General features: G+C 37.0%; 2 protein-coding genes across 4 annotated transcripts; one reads left to right on the top strand and one right to left on the bottom strand.

Moving 5' to 3' along the window:
• Positions 1 to 4902: 4902 nt before the first annotated feature.
• Positions 4903 to 10844, top strand: LOC130053105 (uncharacterized). Of its 2 annotated transcripts, none has more exons than XR_008801606.1 (3): positions 4903 to 5141; positions 10314 to 10480; positions 10590 to 10844. XR_008801606.1 is itself a non-coding variant. In XM_056159712.1 (3 exons), exons 1-3 carry the CDS (start codon positions 7652 to 7654, stop codon positions 10673 to 10675), a joined length of 312 nt encoding a protein of 103 aa, XP_056015687.1. In that variant the 5' UTR covers positions 7061 to 7651; the 3' UTR covers positions 10676 to 10844. The 2 variants fall into 2 exon arrangements, 1 of the variants encoding a protein (XP_056015687.1); XM_056159712.1 differs by lacking the exon at positions 4903 to 5141 and adding an exon at positions 7061 to 7710.
• A 703-nt stretch (positions 10845 to 11547) lies between these two features.
• Positions 11548 to 17535, bottom strand: LOC130053064 (uncharacterized). 2 transcript variants are annotated; one of them, XR_008801542.1, is made up of 3 exons: positions 17297 to 17535; positions 11959 to 12125; positions 11548 to 11849 (listed from the first exon to the last, which is right to left on the bottom strand). XR_008801542.1 is itself a non-coding variant. In XM_056159641.1 (3 exons), exons 1-3 carry the CDS (start codon positions 14784 to 14786, stop codon positions 11764 to 11766), a joined length of 312 nt encoding a protein of 103 aa, XP_056015616.1. In that variant the 5' UTR covers positions 14787 to 15379; the 3' UTR covers positions 11548 to 11763. The 2 variants fall into 2 exon arrangements, 1 of the variants encoding a protein (XP_056015616.1); XM_056159641.1 differs by lacking the exon at positions 17297 to 17535 and adding an exon at positions 14728 to 15379.
• Positions 17536 to 18393: the final 858 nt, after the last annotated feature.

Genomic DNA, 18393 nt, shown 5'->3' with positions numbered 1-18393 from the left:
AACATTTGCTGACTTTCTTTACGTAAATAAAAGGATATTATATGTTTCTTAATCAATATATAAATTTACAATTTGCAACTTGCGATTTGTGAGGCTCTATTTTACCGTTTTCAACAATTTCGATATATTCCAATTTCTCGATTCATATTTATGCGCCATGTTTGATGTACTGACGTTTCAACTTCCGATTGTCAAGTTATTTGCATATGCCATATCAGGTAGAATTTACATCAATGGAGGAGAACGCTATTTCGTCGTATTAAAAAGGTTTAGATTTAATATCAAGGAAAAAACTAACAGCAGAGTGTAAATTCTTTCTGCAACCATATAATTTTCCTTTCTTTGTCGGAATGGCTAGAGTAACTACATTTTCACACAGATTGTCAAGGTTTAGGTTTTTCAGTAGATCCACCTACGATATCTCGCGATAACAAGCATGGCGGAGCAGACGAAGAATATTGCATGCTGTACATGATAATTAATGAAAAACACCTGTAGTAGACATGCCCGAGCACAAACTTGGTACTCTTTTTGGTGTAAACAACATTTGGGACTAATACATGGAGTTTATTATTTAGTTATACATAAAATTATTTTGCACCATTAAGGAGATCCCATGGAATTGTAGCCCTATTCCGAAAACGTCAGAATAAAACAATCGGATAGGGCTACATTATTGCAGCTAGTATGAGGTAATTGGTATACACAAGATGTGTTTGTGAAACACAAATGCCCCCGATAATGGCCAATTCTAAAGATGGCCAATGTCACAAGGACAAATATCTTGGTACCATTAGAAAGATCTTGTCACAAGAAATGCTCATGTGTAATATCAAAGCTCTAATATAAATTTATCATTTAAAAGTTATGACGAATGTCAAATTTTTTAAAAGTAGGTCAAACTCCAAGGTCAAGGGTCAACCACTTTAGTACCCATGGAAAGGTCTTGTCACAAGAAATACTCATGTGAAATACCAAAGCTTTAGCACTTACTGTTCAAAAGTTATTAGCAAGGTTAAAGTTTCAGACAGAATTACAGACCGGACAAAAACTATATCCCCCCCACCCGATCTTCGATCTCAATAAATGAACTGGAAGCAAGGGAAACAACTAGTAAAGTCAGTTCATGTCGGGTTTAGTGAAGAATTTGGGATTGTTTTATTGTATATTGTTTAACGTCCCTCTCGAGGATTTTTCACTCATATGAACACGTCAGTCACTATTGCCGGTGAAGGGCTGTAAAACTTAGGCTTATACTCGGCGCTTACGGCCTTTGAGCAGGAAGGGATCTTTATAGTACCACAACTGCTATGACACGGGACCTCGGTTTTTGCTGTCTTATCCGAAGGACCGCCCCCACCTAGTCGTCTCTTACGACAAGCAAGGGGTACCGAGGACCTATCTAACCCGGATCCCCACGGGAAGCAATATATCGAAAAGAAAGGTAACTGTCCCTATGGTGTTTAGAGAGGAGCCCTTAAAGCCGTCACTGTTGAAAAGGGGTCTAGACAGGGGGCTAGGAACCTGTTGATATGGGGTCCAGAGATGGGACTTGGAATCTTTATATTGCTGTAATACAATAACGAGATAGGACCCGGGGTCCTCGGATATGACCTTAAAAACGGATGTCCTGTGGCACACTAAAGAACGTTCATTGCTCAGTGGCTGTAAGAGCCGAGTACAGGCCTAAATTTGAAGCTCTTCACCGATCGTGGTGACGTCTCCATATGAGTGACAAATTCTTACGAGGGACTTTAAACAAGATACAACCAATCAATCTATGAAAGAAAGAGAAAATAATTTCCCAATATTTCACGGAGATTCCCTGTATTTCATAATTACAAAGTGAACTTTAGTATTTCATTTGATTGATTGATGTTTTCCGCCACATTCAACATTTTTTTTCCCCAGTTATCTGGTGGCGCCTAGATTTTATTGGTGGAAGAGAGAACCTAGATACAATGTACCGGGGAAGAGACCACCGACCTTCCGAAAGTAAACTGGGAAACTTTCATTTGATATAATAATGTTGTGATTGTTGAGGTCGAAGTATGTTTCATTGATTGTGCGTTTTATGTCCCGTCGAGAATGTTTCACTCAAGGGTTTTTTAACGTGCCAACGCCAGCCGCGACACGGGATCTCCGTTTTAAGGGTATATCCGAAAGACCGTGATTCTCACTTCTAAATCTTTGGAGGGGAATAGGGATAACCTTGCTGGAACCAAATCATCTTTTACAGGCTATACGTTTGTTAGAAACAAGCGCCGAACCAAACGGATTGTTTTAGCAAACATTAAGGCACGGGGCTCAACATACGAGGATGTCAAGGCAGACATTGAAGAATGGTGCGAAAATAAAGATGTCAACGTATCGAGCATATTTCTCCTCGATCATCATTCAGCAAGAAGGTTCCCTACATTTATAATTCGTGCAAACATCGATGAAGATCCAGATTTATGGCCAGATACCATATCCGAAATGACAGAAACACTGAACCGGACCGCTCAGAAAAACTATAAATGTCAGTATCGCCTCTTTTCATAACTTGTATGATCCTCTCATGTTGGAACGTACATGGAGTGTTCAGCTGCCTTTCAGAGTTATCTGATGTGAAACATGAAAAAACTCTCCTCATTCCATAACACCTGCCTCAGAAAAATCTGTAAAATCTACTGGCCCAAAAAGATATCGAATAAAGATCTATATCTTAAGACCAAACAGTGCTGCAGCATGGAGATGGAGATTAAACGAAGAAGGTGGCGTTGGATTGGGCATGTTCTACGAAAAGGAGGAGAAGATATCACTAAGATTGCTCTGAGATGGACACCGGATGGAAAGAGAAAAAGAGGACGCCCAAAAGAGACATGGCGAAGGATGGTAGAACAGGAGATGAAAGATATAGGGAAGACCTGGAGTGAAATAGAAAAGAAAGCAAAAGACAGGCAGTTGTGGCGTCAGCTGATTGAGGCCTTATGTACTGATAGGCACGAAGAGGATAAGTAAGTAAGTAAGGCACGGGGCTCAACATACGAGGACGTCAAGGCAGACATTGAAGAATGGTGCGAAAATAACGATGTCAACGTATCGAGCATATTTCTCCTCGATCATCATTCAGCAAGAAGGTTCCCTACATTTGTAATTCGTGCAAACATCGATGAAGATCCAGATTTCTGGCCAGATACCATCTCTGTTAGGGATTGGATTATCCGGAATGACAGAAACACTGAACCGGACCACTCAGAAAAACTATAATGTCAGTATCGCCTCTTTTCATAACTTTTATGATCCTCTCATGTTGGAAGTTATCTGATGTGCTTGAATTTTCTGATGTCGTTTTCATATCAGAACACTGGCTTCCGAAAAACTGCTTATCGGTATTACGTACGTCATTCCCAGAAAATATAACATGTTTTGCTACTCCAGGAATATCCAAACATAACATCACAAGAGGAGGGATAGCATTCCTTGTTCGAAATTCTAGTGATTTTAATGTTCGAGAGGTACATATAAACACAAATGAAAGAATCATGGCAATAGAAATCTAATACCATTCACAGAAAATGTTCATTATAGGATGTCTTCTTCCTTCAACAAACCTTAACTATGAAGAATACAAAGTTGTGATGCACGATGTATTCGATTTGTTTGATGAATTAACGGAAATTGGTCCTGTAGTACTATGTGGTGATTTTAACACAGACGTTCAAAATAAGTACGAAAGTCCGAAATCAAAACTTCTCATTCAAAATATACAGGATAGGAATCTGTGTAGTCTATTTACATCGGGTAATCAATTTAGTTTCCAAACTAAGATAAACAATTCAAGTCTCTACTTGACTACAGCTTTGTCCCTGAATATACTGTAAACGTATTATATTTGGCGTGTACGATATTTGGCAGAAATCGTTAGTAGTATAACCCCTCCCGATAGGGGGTTCAACTGAGTGCACTTTTTATGCAAATGAGGTCAAGCAAGGGTGGCTTTTGATTGGTCAAGCGGTGTCGGGGTCAACGGAGTGGTTCAATATCTAGGACGGGGTCAACTTGTGGACCCCAGCAGGGGTTGTAGGCCGGGTGTTGGGTTAATAGGCTGGCCTATTGCCGCTGGTCTAATTTTAGCTCTATTATGCGCTACTTTCGCTTTGAGTTCCTGGAAAAGGGTGAGTTCCTGGAGGTATTTTTCTGAAAATCGGTATAAAATCCTGTGAAATCCTGTGTATTTCTATGTATTCCTGTGTATTAAATCTAAAGAATAACACAAGGTTTTAAGTTGACATGTTTATTAAATAAACAATTTAATTAATTTAGAGTGTTATTGACGTTGTAGAAAAACCTGCTTTTCTATGACGTCACAATAAGTATATAAACGCAATACACAATTCGCGTTTTCACTTTCATCACCATGTCTGAGCGAATACCTAACGACTTACGGAATAGCAGAAATGGGCTCCCACTAAAGAAGAACAGTGGTTGAAAGTTTACACATTTATTAAATGAACACACATTTATCAAATCAACAATTTATAAAGTCCCTAGAAACACAGCACTTTCGTTTTCATTTCTCGGAAACGCGGCTATTTTCTGAAAATCGCTTTGACTTTGTTTTGTAAACAATGAGCTCAGCAATTCGGTAGTTCTATATAACATGCAAAGAGTTTATGCATATGTTCACTAAATTGTGTGGTTTGAGTCAGATCTTTCTGCATTAGGCCTTTATTTTGTATTGAATCTTATGTGATTGATTGATTTTTTATTGTTGAACTGGAGAATGTTTCACTCATAAGGAGACGTCATTACTGCCCGTGAAGGACTTCAAAATTTAGGCCTATGCTCGGCGCTTACGGCCTTTGAGCAGGGAGGGATCTCTATCGTGCCACACCTGCTGTGACACGGGACCTCGGTTTTTGCGATCTCAACCGAAAGACCGCCCCATTTAGTCGCCTCTTACGACAAGCAAGGGGAAGTGGGGACTTATTCGAACCCGGATCCCATATAGTTTTACGCTAAATATTTAAATATAATTCATTTTTACTCTAGAAGTACTTTGGACCTAAACTCTATTATGGATATAGCAGAACAGTTTTATAGTTATGAAAACAACTATCTGTGCACTTCGCACCCTATGAGATTACAACGAAAAAGTACGTCACGACATACATCTTACAATTCATGTCTATATGTTGTCGTTATATTGACAGGTGTTATCAAGTGATAAGCCGTATACGTGAAAAAAAATTCTTGTCAAATAATATATTATTTCAATTTCGTATCAAATCGCTCAACATTTTTATATTTGCGCGAAGGTCATAATTCATATTGTGACCTTGAAATCGCCCCTCTATTTTCTCCCGATCATCACTACGTTATGTAAGGAAATCTAATTTACATAATTATTGCGAGCAGTGTGTAAAGGGGTAACGATATACGGTGTATGGTGGTGTATAAAGTGTATATATTTATATTCCTGTTACCAAAGGAAGGGTTAGGCCAAACTTCTGACACCTAAAGAAACCCCCCTTTCCCCATCTGATTATGTCTAACATACTCTTGAAAATGAAAAAGAGTATCCTGCATTAGATGCATTTTAAACTTCCTTTTATCGGAGCACTTGCTCTCTCTATAGATCTGGGTTTTTACTATATCAATTATCTTCTTCTTTTTTTAAATATAGGAAGTCTCATAATTGTTCATGAAAAAGTGAAGATAATGAACAATCTTATAATGATTACACAATTGAGAGTAGGGTAAACACGGATCCTTGTTAAAGTAAATATGAGTGGTGGCAACTGCGGTGCCAGTAGTCGTGTTCATGAGAATGTGAGGGGTGGTATGTGGTACATAATTGGTGGTATATGATGTTAACGAAAATTTGAGTGGTGTTATGGTGGTGAAACATGCAAACTAATAACGCTAAATCAATCTCTAATTAATATTATGGAAAGAAATGCAAAATTAAGGACCTACATAGGTGATAGTGTGAGTAGTGTTAAAGAAACCCTAAGTCATGGGAACTGGTGTGGCAATAGTGGGGAGTAGGTGTTATTTACCGTATAAGTGGTAGTGTGTGGTGTACAAGTGGTGGTATGTGGTGTTAATAAAATGTGGGTGTTAGTATGGTGGTGACACACGCAAACTAATAACGGTAGATCGATCTCTTTCATCAATATTGTTATGCAAAGAAATGCATAACTTTGGACCTATATGGGTAGTGATGTGAGTTATGTTAAAGAAGATGTAAGTGATGGTATCTGGTGTGCCAGTAGTGGTGTACAGTTGGTGGTATGGGGTGTATAGGTGGTGTGTAAGTGGTGAATAGGTGGTGGTATGTGGTGTATAGGTGGTGGTATGTGGTGTTAATGGAAATGTGAGTGATAGTATGGTGGTGATATATGCAAACTAAAAACGGTAGATCAATCTGTCATGCTAAGAAATGCAAAACTATATAGGTAGTGTTGTGAGTAATGTTAAAGAAGATGTAAGTGATGGCATCTGGTGTGGCAGTAGTGGTGTACAGGTGGTGGTATGGGGTGTATAGGTGGTGTTTGAGTGGTGTATGGGTGGTGATATGTGGTGTTAATGGAAATGTGAGTGGTAGTATGGTGGTGTTAATGGAAATGTACGTGGTAGTATGATGGTAATACATGCAAACTAACAACGGTATATCTATCTCTTTCGTTGATATTGATATGTAAAACTATCAATTCTCAGACCTGTATAGGTAGTGATGCGAGTAATGTTAAAGAAGATGTAAGTGATGACATCTGATGTGTCAGTAGTGGTGTACAAGTGGTGGTAAGTGGTGGTATGTGGTGTATGAGTGGTGTTAATGGAAATGTGAGTGGTAGTATGGTGGTATTAATGGAAATGTGCGTGGTAGTATGATGGTGATACAATGTACATGCAAACTAATAACGGTAGATCTACCTCTTTCGTTGATATTGATATGTAAAACTATCAATTCTCTGACTTGTATAGGTAGTGGTGTGATTGGTGTAAAAACAAAAACAAAAAACCGGTGTTAAAACACATGTGTTAGCATCCGATGTGCCATTAGCTGTGTGTAAATGGTGTTTATGGAAATGTGAATGGTGGTACGTGGTGTATAAATGGTGGTATGTGGTGTTAATGAAAATAAGGGTTGTGGTATGTGGTGTTAACGAACGTGTAGGTAGAGTGTGTGCGATGTTAACGAAAGTATGAATGGTAGTAGTTGGCTGGTTATTTCACAATTTTCACCCTTATTATACACCACTTGTGGATGAAGTACTATGATTAATGGTTATTACCCCCTAGTAGCGAGGGCTCTTTAGCGTGCAAACGCCTACCGCCATAGGGCCTTCCGAAAGACCCGTAAATGCAGTGCATTTGGAGGGCCAATCACTACCAATGTTTACGTCTTAGGTTGGCGATGGCATGAGGAGGATTCGAATTCATGAGCTTCCGGTTAGGAAGCAAACGCTCTACCATTGAGCAATGCGACCGGTAATTGCGTGGTGGTGGTGGTGGTGGAAGTATATAAAGAACCTAAAAGCCAGGAATTATTCGTTTACTTGCATGACAATCTGAGCAGTGTTTATATACTTCCACCTGAAGTGTGTCACAGTCTGTATAATGGAATGATAACGTGTTGTAAAGTTCTAACGAGATACAAATGGAGTTTATCATTTTGGTTCGTGGATTTATCAGAATAAAGAGAATCTTATATTTTCGGTAAGTGCACATCTCCGATACCTGCTGAGTAGACGTCCGTATTTGACACGTTTGTTTTTTTTGTTTTTGGCGAATATGCCATGTGCATTACATATTATGCATATGCACTGGTCGAGTTCACCTAGAAAAATCACTCAGGTGTGACAATCACATTTGGGGTATACACGGGTAGAGTAAATTAGGCTACCTGAGAGAAATATGGCGGATAAGATGAGAAAGGTATACGTATTTATTAGTTCATGTCAACAGAATGAGAGAGTGGCGTAAAGACACGGCCCCTTGGACATACCAGAGGTGGTATCATGTGTCTAAGAGGAGCAAGCATTCCCTGTTGACCCGTTACACCCATCTTCGGCCCTGTAATTTTGATCAGGTAAACAGAGTAATTTGTATTTAAAACCAAATAGCAATTTTAGACAAAGGACTAATACGGAAGTTCCGAGTTCCCCAAGAGTTATTTCCCTTTGTCGAACTCTTCCGTAAATTATGACGTAAAATATGATGACAGTGGGTACATTTGCTAATTACTATCGTTGTATTATTTCTTAAAAGATGTTATCCAGAGTTTCTGAGACCATCCTATCTCAGGGAAAAGGCAACTTTAGTGAGTTTATGAGTATTGGATAACAAAATGGCTCAAACAAATATTGTTAATTGCCATCTTTCTTTGATAAAAGCGTCACTCATGTAGAAGAGGAAACGAATAATGATTTAATAGCCAATTTGATGATCTTATTCAAACAAATTATGCTTGATATGGCCAGAATATGCATACCAGTGATTGATATAAACAAAAGTTACGCTTTTATTACATTAATCGTACGTAATCGTTATGTACAATGCCAGTCTACGATATAATGTATACATTGTGTACCCACCATACGTCATCAAATGCGAAAGAGTTCGCCAAAGGGAAATAACTTTTGGGTAACTCGGAACTTGCGTATTGGTATGAAGCATCTCACTTACTGACCTATGTATGGCTAAGGCTGGTAATGCCTTCCCGGATGCGGATGTTTTGTTCTTAAAAGTTTACCAGAATAACCTTTTACTTTATGAAGGAACAATTATCTCCCGTCTTGAATGCCTTAAAGCTGACATGAATTCTGAAATATATACACATTTGTCATCTTACCCACCATCTTTCGTTCAGATAGCCTATTTTATTCTACCCGTATTTACCCAAATGTGATTGTCACACCTGAGTGATTTTGTAGTTAGACTCGACGAGCAGCAATCGCAATTCAACAAACTGGGCGACACTGACACAGGAGGAGAATACCCTGCAGCATTCCAAAAAAAAAAAAAAAAAAAAAAATCACGAAAAAGCAGAACTCGTTTGTTAAATACTTGTAGATCAGAATAGTAGTAGTTCAGTTCCCTTGCAAAGCCGGAAAGTTTAATAAAATTCAGATCAAGCGTTGTTTCTCCTTTGTGTCAACACATCGTTGATGGTCACATGGCTAAAATAAGCAACACTGATTTGTTCCAGACCGAATCTTAGAATAATTTAGAAGTAGTACTTAGAGAACAACATATATAATTGTCGCTGTAAAATAAATTACATGTAGCCATATAGGAATAATTGATCGAAGGAAAATGTATTGTTTCTGTAAAATGAGTAACATACAATTGTACAGAAAACAATCCACAGAAAATATGGCCCTCTAAGTAAAAGAAATCCTATAATATATCATATACTTTGTAACACAAAGGTTACTATTTGTATATAATACGTACATTTACATCTAATATAGGGAAATCTTTAAAACATTTCTTCTCAAAGACAATAGTCAGAAAAGTTCAATCTTACATGAAAGCTTCCTGACTTAGTGCAGATTCAGTTTGTTAGTGGAAACGCGCATCTGGTGCATCAAAATTGGTACCGTATAAGTTTTACATTAAATAGATAGGGATTATGAGATTGATCACTGTTCCTTGCATTAACCGGAACTAGTTATGAATTGTAGTTGTCTTATATTAACCGGAACTCGAAATGAATTGTAGATTCCTTACATTAAACGGAACTAGCAAGGCTTTGTAATTTCCTTACATTCGCTGGAACTAGAAATTATTTGAAGTTTCTTTACATACCTTTGCGAATCTTGTTTAGTGCACAACACTATGAAAGGTGAAGATAACGAACAGTGATCAATCTCATAACTCCTACAAGCAATACAAAATAGAGAGTTGGGCAAACACGGACCCCTGGACACACCGGAGGTGGGGTCAGGTGCCTAGGAGAAGTAAGCGTTTGAAATATCAAGGAAATTATTTGACCTCACATTGAAAGCAGCGGGTTAAGTCGAATACTATTTGACCTTTGTCTATGTCACGACAAACGACCTTTTTTTAAACCAAAATGCTTGATTATAAATTGAGAAAAAAAAATTAAAAACATTCTATGCATGTTTGAATTATTGAACTGCATTTTTCACAAGGTATATATGAAAACCCTAGGGTAAATTCACAGTGGAAAACTGGCAGAAGAGTTAATTTCCAAATGAAAAAAAAAAAATTGATACATTTCCTTTATTAAAAATGTAGACTTCTCGTCACAACATTTCATTAAATCTAGATAATGATGACTATCAAAATTTTAGGAAGCAATCAACAGTTGTGATCGAGAAGAGAGAAGGAGAAAATTTCAAGTGTGAGATTGTATTTGATGAGACTGATATGACAATGGTACCAGAGCCAACTGTCAAACAGCACTCCAGCCAGCAACATTTTCCTCTTGTATTTTTTGACTTGGAATCAACAGGATTAAGTTTGTTACTTTTTACTACCTGCCCAATATCTAAATTGATTGTTCAGTTGAGAAAAGAAGTTCTTAAATGAATACATGTATTATATTTTGGTGTTAATTCATTTTCCAGCTAGAGATTCTCATATTACACAGCTGTCGTGTGTGGTGAAGAAAAATGTTCCACCTATACCTTTCCAAAAATACCTATCACAGTAAAAGCCTCAGAAATCACAGGAATCGAAATTGTCAATGGAAATATGTTTAACAAAAATATAGAAGTCAAGCCTTTCAGCAGGAATGGATGCTCTGCTTAATTTTGTTTCAAAATTTTAAACTAAAGTAATTCTGCATTTACAATGGCAGTGTATGAATGTTAACAATATACAGAATGTTTATTGTATACTATACCCAATTTAACATTTTCTGTTTATGAGAGAGAGAGAGAGAGAGAGAGAGAGAGAGAGAGAGAGAGAGAGAGAGTTGCAAGAATTGGAAAGTAACTGCAAAAATCATGTGCAAATTGCATCAGTATTGATGTGAACGGTGGTGAATTTGTTCTCTGAATTTTGATACATTTAATGTACCAAATGAAATTATCCTAATAAATTTCCATTTCCATTTCAAATGAAAATGATTAAATTTCCACACAATGTGGGTTTTTTTTATTCATTAGAATACATCAAAGTAAGTTATAATTAAAAATAAGTTTAAAAAGAACTGTATTTTAGTTTTAAGAAAAAATGATGGAGAAAATTGGAATTAGACTGCTTGAAAACTCTAGTTCACTAGTTCGCTAGTATGTGATTGTTGCTTTAAGAAAGATTTCAAAGCATCATAGCAAATTATAACTAATATTTTGCTTATAACACTAATAAATTTTGATATTGTAAATATAGTCGCTTTAAATGAATGTAAAATTTGAATTTGAAAAAAAAATCTCATTATTTTAAGTAAAATTACTTTCTTAAGTGGGTGATGACCTGCATTTTTTTCTTTGCAGAATAAACTATAAGGAATTCATGATTTTTGCAGTTACTTTCCAATTCTTGCAACTCTCTCTCTCTCTCTCTCTCTCTCTCTCTCTCTCTCATAAACAGAAAATGTTAAATTGGGTATAGTATACAATAAACATTCTGTATATTGTTGACATTCATACACTGCCATTGTAAATGCAGAATTACTTTAGTTTAAAATTTTGAAACAAAATTAAGCAGAGCATCCATTCCTGCTGAAAGGCTTGACTTCTATATTTTTGTTAAACATATTTCCATTGACAATTTCGATTCCTGTGATTTCTGAGGCTTTTACTGTGATAGGTATTTTTGGAAAGGTATAGGTGGAACATTTTTCTTCACCACACACGACAGCTGTGTAATATGAGAATCTCTAGCTGGAAAATGAATTAACACCAAAATATAATACATGTATTCATTTAAGAACTTCTTTTCTCAACTGAACAATCAATTTAGATATTGGGCAGGTAGTAAAAAGTAACAAACTTAATCCTGTTGATTCCAAGTCAAAAAATACAAGAGGAAAATGTTGCTGGCTGGAGTGCTGTTTGACAGTTGGCTCTGGTACCATTGTCATATCAGTCTCATCAAATACAATCTCACACTTGAAATTTTCTCCTTCTCTCTTCTCGATCACAACTGTTGATTGCTTCCTAAAATTTTGATAGTCATCATTATCTAGATTTAATGAAATGTTGTGACGAGAAGTCTACATTTTTAATAAAGGAAATGTATCAATTTTTTTTTTTTCATTTGGAAATTAACTCTTCTGCCAGTTTTCCACTGTGAATTTACCCTAGGGTTTTCATATATACCTTGTGAAAAATGCAGTTCAATAATTCAAACATGCATAGAATGTTTTTAATTTTTTTTTCTCAATTTATAATCAAGCATTTTGGTTTAAAAAAAGGTCGTTTGTCGTGACATAGACAAAGGTCAAATAGTATTCGACTTAACCCGCTGCTTTCAATGTGAGGTCAAATAATTTCCTTGATATTTCAAACGCTTACTTCTCCTAGGCACCTGACCCCACCTCCGGTGTGTCCAGGGGTCCGTGTTTGCCCAACTCTCTATTTTGTATTGCTTGTAGGAGTTATGAGATTGATCACTGTTCGTTATCTTCACCTTTCATAGTGTTGTGCACTAAACAAGATTCGCAAAGGTATGTAAAGAAACTTCAAATAATTTCTAGTTCCAGCGAATGTAAGGAAATTACAAAGCCTTGCTAGTTCCGTTTAATGTAAGGAATCTACAATTCATTTCGAGTTCCGGTTAATATAAGACAACTACAATTCATAACTAGTTCCGGTTAATGCAAGGAACAGTGATCAATCTCATAATCCCTATCTATTTAATGTAAAACTTATACGGTACCAATTTTGATGCACCAGATGCGCGTTTCCACTAACAAACTGAATCTGCACTAAGTCAGGAAGCTTTCATGTAAGATTGAACTTTTCTGACTATTGTCTTTGAGAAGAAATGTTTTAAAGATTTCCCTATATTAGATGTAAATGTACGTATTATATACAAATAGTAACCTTTGTGTTACAAAGTATATGATATATTATAGGATTTCTTTTACTTAGAGGGCCATATTTTCTGTGGATTGTTTTCTGTACAATTGTATGTTACTCATTTTACAGAAACAATACATTTTCCTTCGATCAATTATTCCTATATGGCTACATGTAATTTATTTTACAGCGACAATTATATATGTTGTTCTCTAAGTACTACTTCTAAATTATTCTAAGATTCGGTCTGGAACAAATCAGTGTTGCTTATTTTAGCCATGTGACCATCAACGATGTGTTGACACAAAGGAGAAACAACGCTTGATCTGAATTTTATTAAACTTTCCGGCTTTGCAAGGGAACTGAACTACTACTATTCTGATCTACAAGTATTTAACAAACGAGTTCTGCTTTTTCGTGATTTTTTTTTTTTTTTTTTTTTTGGAATGCTGCAGGGTATTCTCCTCCTGTGTCAGTGTCGCCCAGTTTGTTGAATTGCGATTGCTGCTCGTCGAGTCTAACTACAAAATCACTCAGGTGTGACAATCACATTTGGGTAAATACGGGTAGAATAAAATAGGCTATCTGAACGAAAGATGGTGGGTAAGATGACAAATGTGTATATATTTCAGAATTCATGTCAGCTTTAAGGCATTCAAGACGGGAGATAATTGTTCCTTCATAAAGTAAAAGGTTATTCTGGTAAACTTTTAAGAACAAAACATCCGCATCCGGGAAGGCATTACCAGCCTTAGCCATACATAGGTCAGTAAGTGAGATGCTTCATACCAATACGCAAGTTCCGAGTTACCCAAAAGTTATTTCCCTTTGGCGAACTCTTTCGCATTTGATGACGTATGGTGGGTACACAATGTATACATTATATCGTAGACTGGCATTGTACATAACGATTACGTACGATTAATGTAATAAAAGCGTAACTTTTGTTTATATCAATCACTGGTATGCATATTCTGGCCATATCAAGCATAATTTGTTTGAATAAGATCATCAAATTGGCTATTAAATCATTATTCGTTTCCTCTTCTACATGAGTGACGCTTTTATCAAAGAAAGATGGCAATTAACAATATTTGTTTGAGCCATTTTGTTATCCAATACTCATAAACTCACTAAAGTTGCCTTTTCCCTGAGATAGGATGGTCTCAGAAACTCTGGATAACATCTTTTAAGAAATAATACAACGATAGTAATTAGCAAATGTACCCACTGTCATCATATTTTACGTCATAATTTACGGAAGAGTTCGACAAAGGGAAATAACTCTTGGGGAACTCGGAACTTCCGTATTAGTCCTTTGTCTAAAATTGCTATTTGGTTTTAAATACAAATTACTCTGTTTACCTGATCAAAATTACAGGGCCGAAGATGGGTGTAACGGGTCAACAGGGAATGCTTGCTCCTCTTAGACACATGATACCACCTCTGGTATGTCCAAGGGGCCGTGTCTTTACGCCACTCTCTCATTCTGTTGACATGAACTAATAAATACGTATACCTTTCTCATCTTATCCGCCATATTTCTCTCAGGTAGCCTAATTTACTCTACCCGTGTATACCCCAAATGTGATTGTCACACCTGAGTGATTTTTCTAGGTGAACTCGACCAGTGCATATGCATAATATGTAATGCACATGGCATATTCGCCAAAAACAAAAAAAACAAACGTGTCAAATACGGACGTCTACTCAGCAGGTATCGGAGATGTGCACTTACCGAAAATATAAGATTCTCTTTATTCTGATAAATCCACGAACCAAAATGATAAACTCCATTTGTATCTCGTTAGAACTTTACAACACGTTATCATTCCATTATACAGACTGTGACACACTTCAGGTGGAAGTATATAAACACTGCTCAGATTGTCATGCAAGTAAACGAATAATTCCTGGCTTTTAGGTTCTTTATATACTTCCACCACCACCACCACCACGCAATTACCGGTCGCATTGCTCAATGGTAGAGCGTTTGCTTCCTAACCGGAAGCTCATGAATTCGAATCCTCCTCATGCCATCGCCAACCTAAGACGTAAACATTGGTAGTGATTGGCCCTCCAAATGCACTGCATTTACGGGTCTTTCGGAAGGCCCTATGGCGGTAGGCGTTTGCACGCTAAAGAGCCCTCGCTACTAGGGGGTAATAACCATTAATCATAGTACTTCATCCACAAGTGGTGTATAATAAGGGTGAAAATTGTGAAATAACCAGCCAACTACTACCATTCATACTTTCGTTAACATCGCACACACTCTACCTACACGTTCGTTAACACCACATACCACAACCCTTATTTTCATTAACACCACATACCACCATTTATACACCACGTACCACCATTCACATTTCCATAAACACCATTTACACACAGCTAATGGCACATCGGATGCTAACACATGTGTTTTAACACCGGTTTTTTGTTTTTGTTTTTACACCAATCACACCACTACCTATACAAGTCAGAGAATTGATAGTTTTACATATCAATATCAACGAAAGAGGTAGATCTACCGTTATTAGTTTGCATGTACATTGTATCACCATCATACTACCACGCACATTTCCATTAATACCACCATACTACCACTCACATTTCCATTAACACCACTCATACACCACATACCACCACTTACCACCACTTGTACACCACTACTGACACATCAGATGTCATCACTTACATCTTCTTTAACATTACTCGCATCACTACCTATACAGGTCTGAGAATTGATAGTTTTACATATCAATATCAACGAAAGAGATAGATATACCGTTGTTAGTTTGCATGTATTACCATCATACTACCACGTACATTTCCATTAACACCACCATACTACCACTCACATTTCCATTAACACCACATATCACCACCCATACACCACTCAAACACCACCTATACACCCCATACCACCACCTGTACACCACTACTGCCACACCAGATGCCATCACTTACATCTTCTTTAACATTACTCACAACACTACCTATATAGTTTTGCATTTCTTAGCATGACAGATTGATCTACCGTTTTTAGTTTGCATATATCACCACCATACTATCACTCACATTTCCATTAACACCACATACCACCACCTATACACCACATACCACCACCTATTCACCACTTACACACCACCTATACACCCCATACCACCAACTGTACACCACTACTGGCACACCAGATACCATCACTTACATCTTCTTTAACATAACTCACATCACTACCCATATAGGTCCAAAGTTATGCATTTCTTTGCATAACAATATTGATGAAAGAGATCGATCTACCGTTATTAGTTTGCGTGTGTCACCACCATACTAACACCCACATTTTATTAACACCACATACCACCACTTGTACACCACACACTACCACTTATACGGTAAATAACACCTACTCCCCACTATTGCCACACCAGTTCCCATGACTTAGGGTTTCTTTAACACTACTCACACTATCACCTATGTAGGTCCTTAATTTTGCATTTCTTTCCATAATATTAATTAGAGATTGATTTAGCGTTATTAGTTTGCATGTTTCACCACCATAACACCACTCAAATTTTCGTTAACATCATATACCACCAATTATGTACCACATACCACCCCTCACATTCTCATGAACACGACTACTGGCACCGCAGTTGCCACCACTCATATTTACTTTAACAAGGATCCGTGTTTACCCTACTCTCAATTGTGTAATCATTATAAGATTGTTCATTATCTTCACTTTTTCATGAACAATTATGAGACTTCCTATATTTAAAAAAAGAAGAAGATAATTGATATAGTAAAAACCCAGATCTATAGAGAGAGCAAGTGCTCCGATAAAAGGAAGTTTAAAATGCATCTAATGCAGGATACTCTTTTTCATTTTCAAGAGTATGTTAGACATAATCAGATGGGGAAAGGGGGGTTTCTTTAGGTGTCAGAAGTTTGGCCTAACCCTTCCTTTGGTAACAGGAATATAAATATATACACTTTATACACCACCATACACCGTATATCGTTACCCCTTTACACACTGCTCGCAATAATTATGTAAATTAGATTTCCTTACATAACGTAGTGATGATCGGGAGAAAATAGAGGGGCGATTTCAAGGTCACAATATGAATTATGACCTTCGCGCAAATATAAAAATGTTGAGCGATTTGATACGAAATTGAAATAATATATTATTTGACAAGAATTTTTTTTCACGTATACGGCTTATCACTTGATAACACCTGTCAATATAACGACAACATATAGACATGAATTGTAAGATGTATGTCGTGACGTACTTTTTCGTTGTAATCTCATAGGGTGCGAAGTGCACAGATAGTTGTTTTCATAACTATAAAACTGTTCTGCTATATCCATAATAGAGTTTAGGTCCAAAGTACTTCTAGAGTAAAAATGAATTATATTTAAATATTTAGCGTAAAACTATATGGGATCCGGGTTCGAATAAGTCCCCACTTCCCCTTGCTTGTCGTAAGAGGCGACTAAATGGGGCGGTCTTTCGGTTGAGATCGCAAAAACCGAGGTCCCGTGTCACAGCAGGTGTGGCACGATAGAGATCCCTCCCTGCTCAAAGGCCGTAAGCGCCGAGCATAGGCCTAAATTTTGAAGTCCTTCACGGGCAGTAATGACGTCTCCTTATGAGTGAAACATTCTCCAGTTCAACAATAAAAAATCAATCAATCACATAAGATTCAATACAAAATAAAGGCCTAATGCAGAAAGATCTGACTCAAACCACACAATTTAGTGAACATATGCATAAACTCTTTGCATGTTATATAGAACTACCGAATTGCTGAGCTCATTGTTTACAAAACAAAGTCAAAGCGATTTTCAGAAAATAGCCGCGTTTCCGAGAAATGAAAACGAAAGTGCTGTGTTTCTAGGGACTTTATAAATTGTTGATTTGATAAATGTGTGTTCATTTAATAAATGTGTAAACTTTCAACCACTGTTCTTCTTTAGTGGGAGCCCATTTCTGCTATTCCGTAAGTCGTTAGGTATTCGCTCAGACATGGTGATGAAAGTGAAAACGCGAATTGTGTATTGCGTTTATATACTTATTGTGACGTCATAGAAAAGCAGGTTTTTCTACAACGTCAATAACACTCTAAATTAATTAAATTGTTTATTTAATAAACATGTCAACTTAAAACCTTGTGTTATTCTTTAGATTTAATACACAGGAATACATAGAAATACACAGGAATACACAGGATTTCACAGGATTTTATACCGATTTTCAGAAAAATACCTCCAGGAACTCACCCTTTTCCAGGAACTCAAAGCGAAAGTAGCGCATAATAGAGCTAAAATTAGACCAGCGGCAATAGGCCAGCCTATTAACCCAACACCCGGCCTACAACCCCTGCTG

The sequence above is a fragment of the Ostrea edulis genome, chromosome 1 (genome assembly GCF_947568905.1).
Source record: "Ostrea edulis chromosome 1, xbOstEdul1.1, whole genome shotgun sequence".
NCBI classification, from domain to species: Eukaryota; Metazoa; Mollusca; class Bivalvia; order Ostreida; family Ostreidae; genus Ostrea; species Ostrea edulis.
The sequence above is the reverse complement of the archived record's forward strand: the minus strand, read 5'-3'. Positions and strand labels throughout refer to the sequence as shown.

Bases quoted from the DNA above. Each gene is read 5' to 3' on its own strand.
- LOC130053105 (XM_056159712.1), top strand. From the start codon at position 7,652: ATGGAGTTTATCATTTTGGTTCGTGGATTTATCAGAATAAAGAGAATC. The intron at 7,711-10,313 runs GTAAGTGCACAT...TCAAAATTTTAG, and splicing joins AAGAGAATCTTATATTTTCG to GAAGCAATCAACAGTTGTGA. The intron at 10,481-10,589 runs GTTTGTTACTTT...TTCATTTTCCAG, and splicing joins CTTGGAATCAACAGGATTAA to CTAGAGATTCTCATATTACA.
- LOC130053064 (XM_056159641.1), bottom strand. From the start codon at position 14,786: ATGGAGTTTATCATTTTGGTTCGTGGATTTATCAGAATAAAGAGAATC. The intron at 12,126-14,727 runs GTAAGTGCACAT...TCAAAATTTTAG, and splicing joins AAGAGAATCTTATATTTTCG to GAAGCAATCAACAGTTGTGA. The intron at 11,850-11,958 runs GTTTGTTACTTT...TTCATTTTCCAG, and splicing joins CTTGGAATCAACAGGATTAA to CTAGAGATTCTCATATTACA.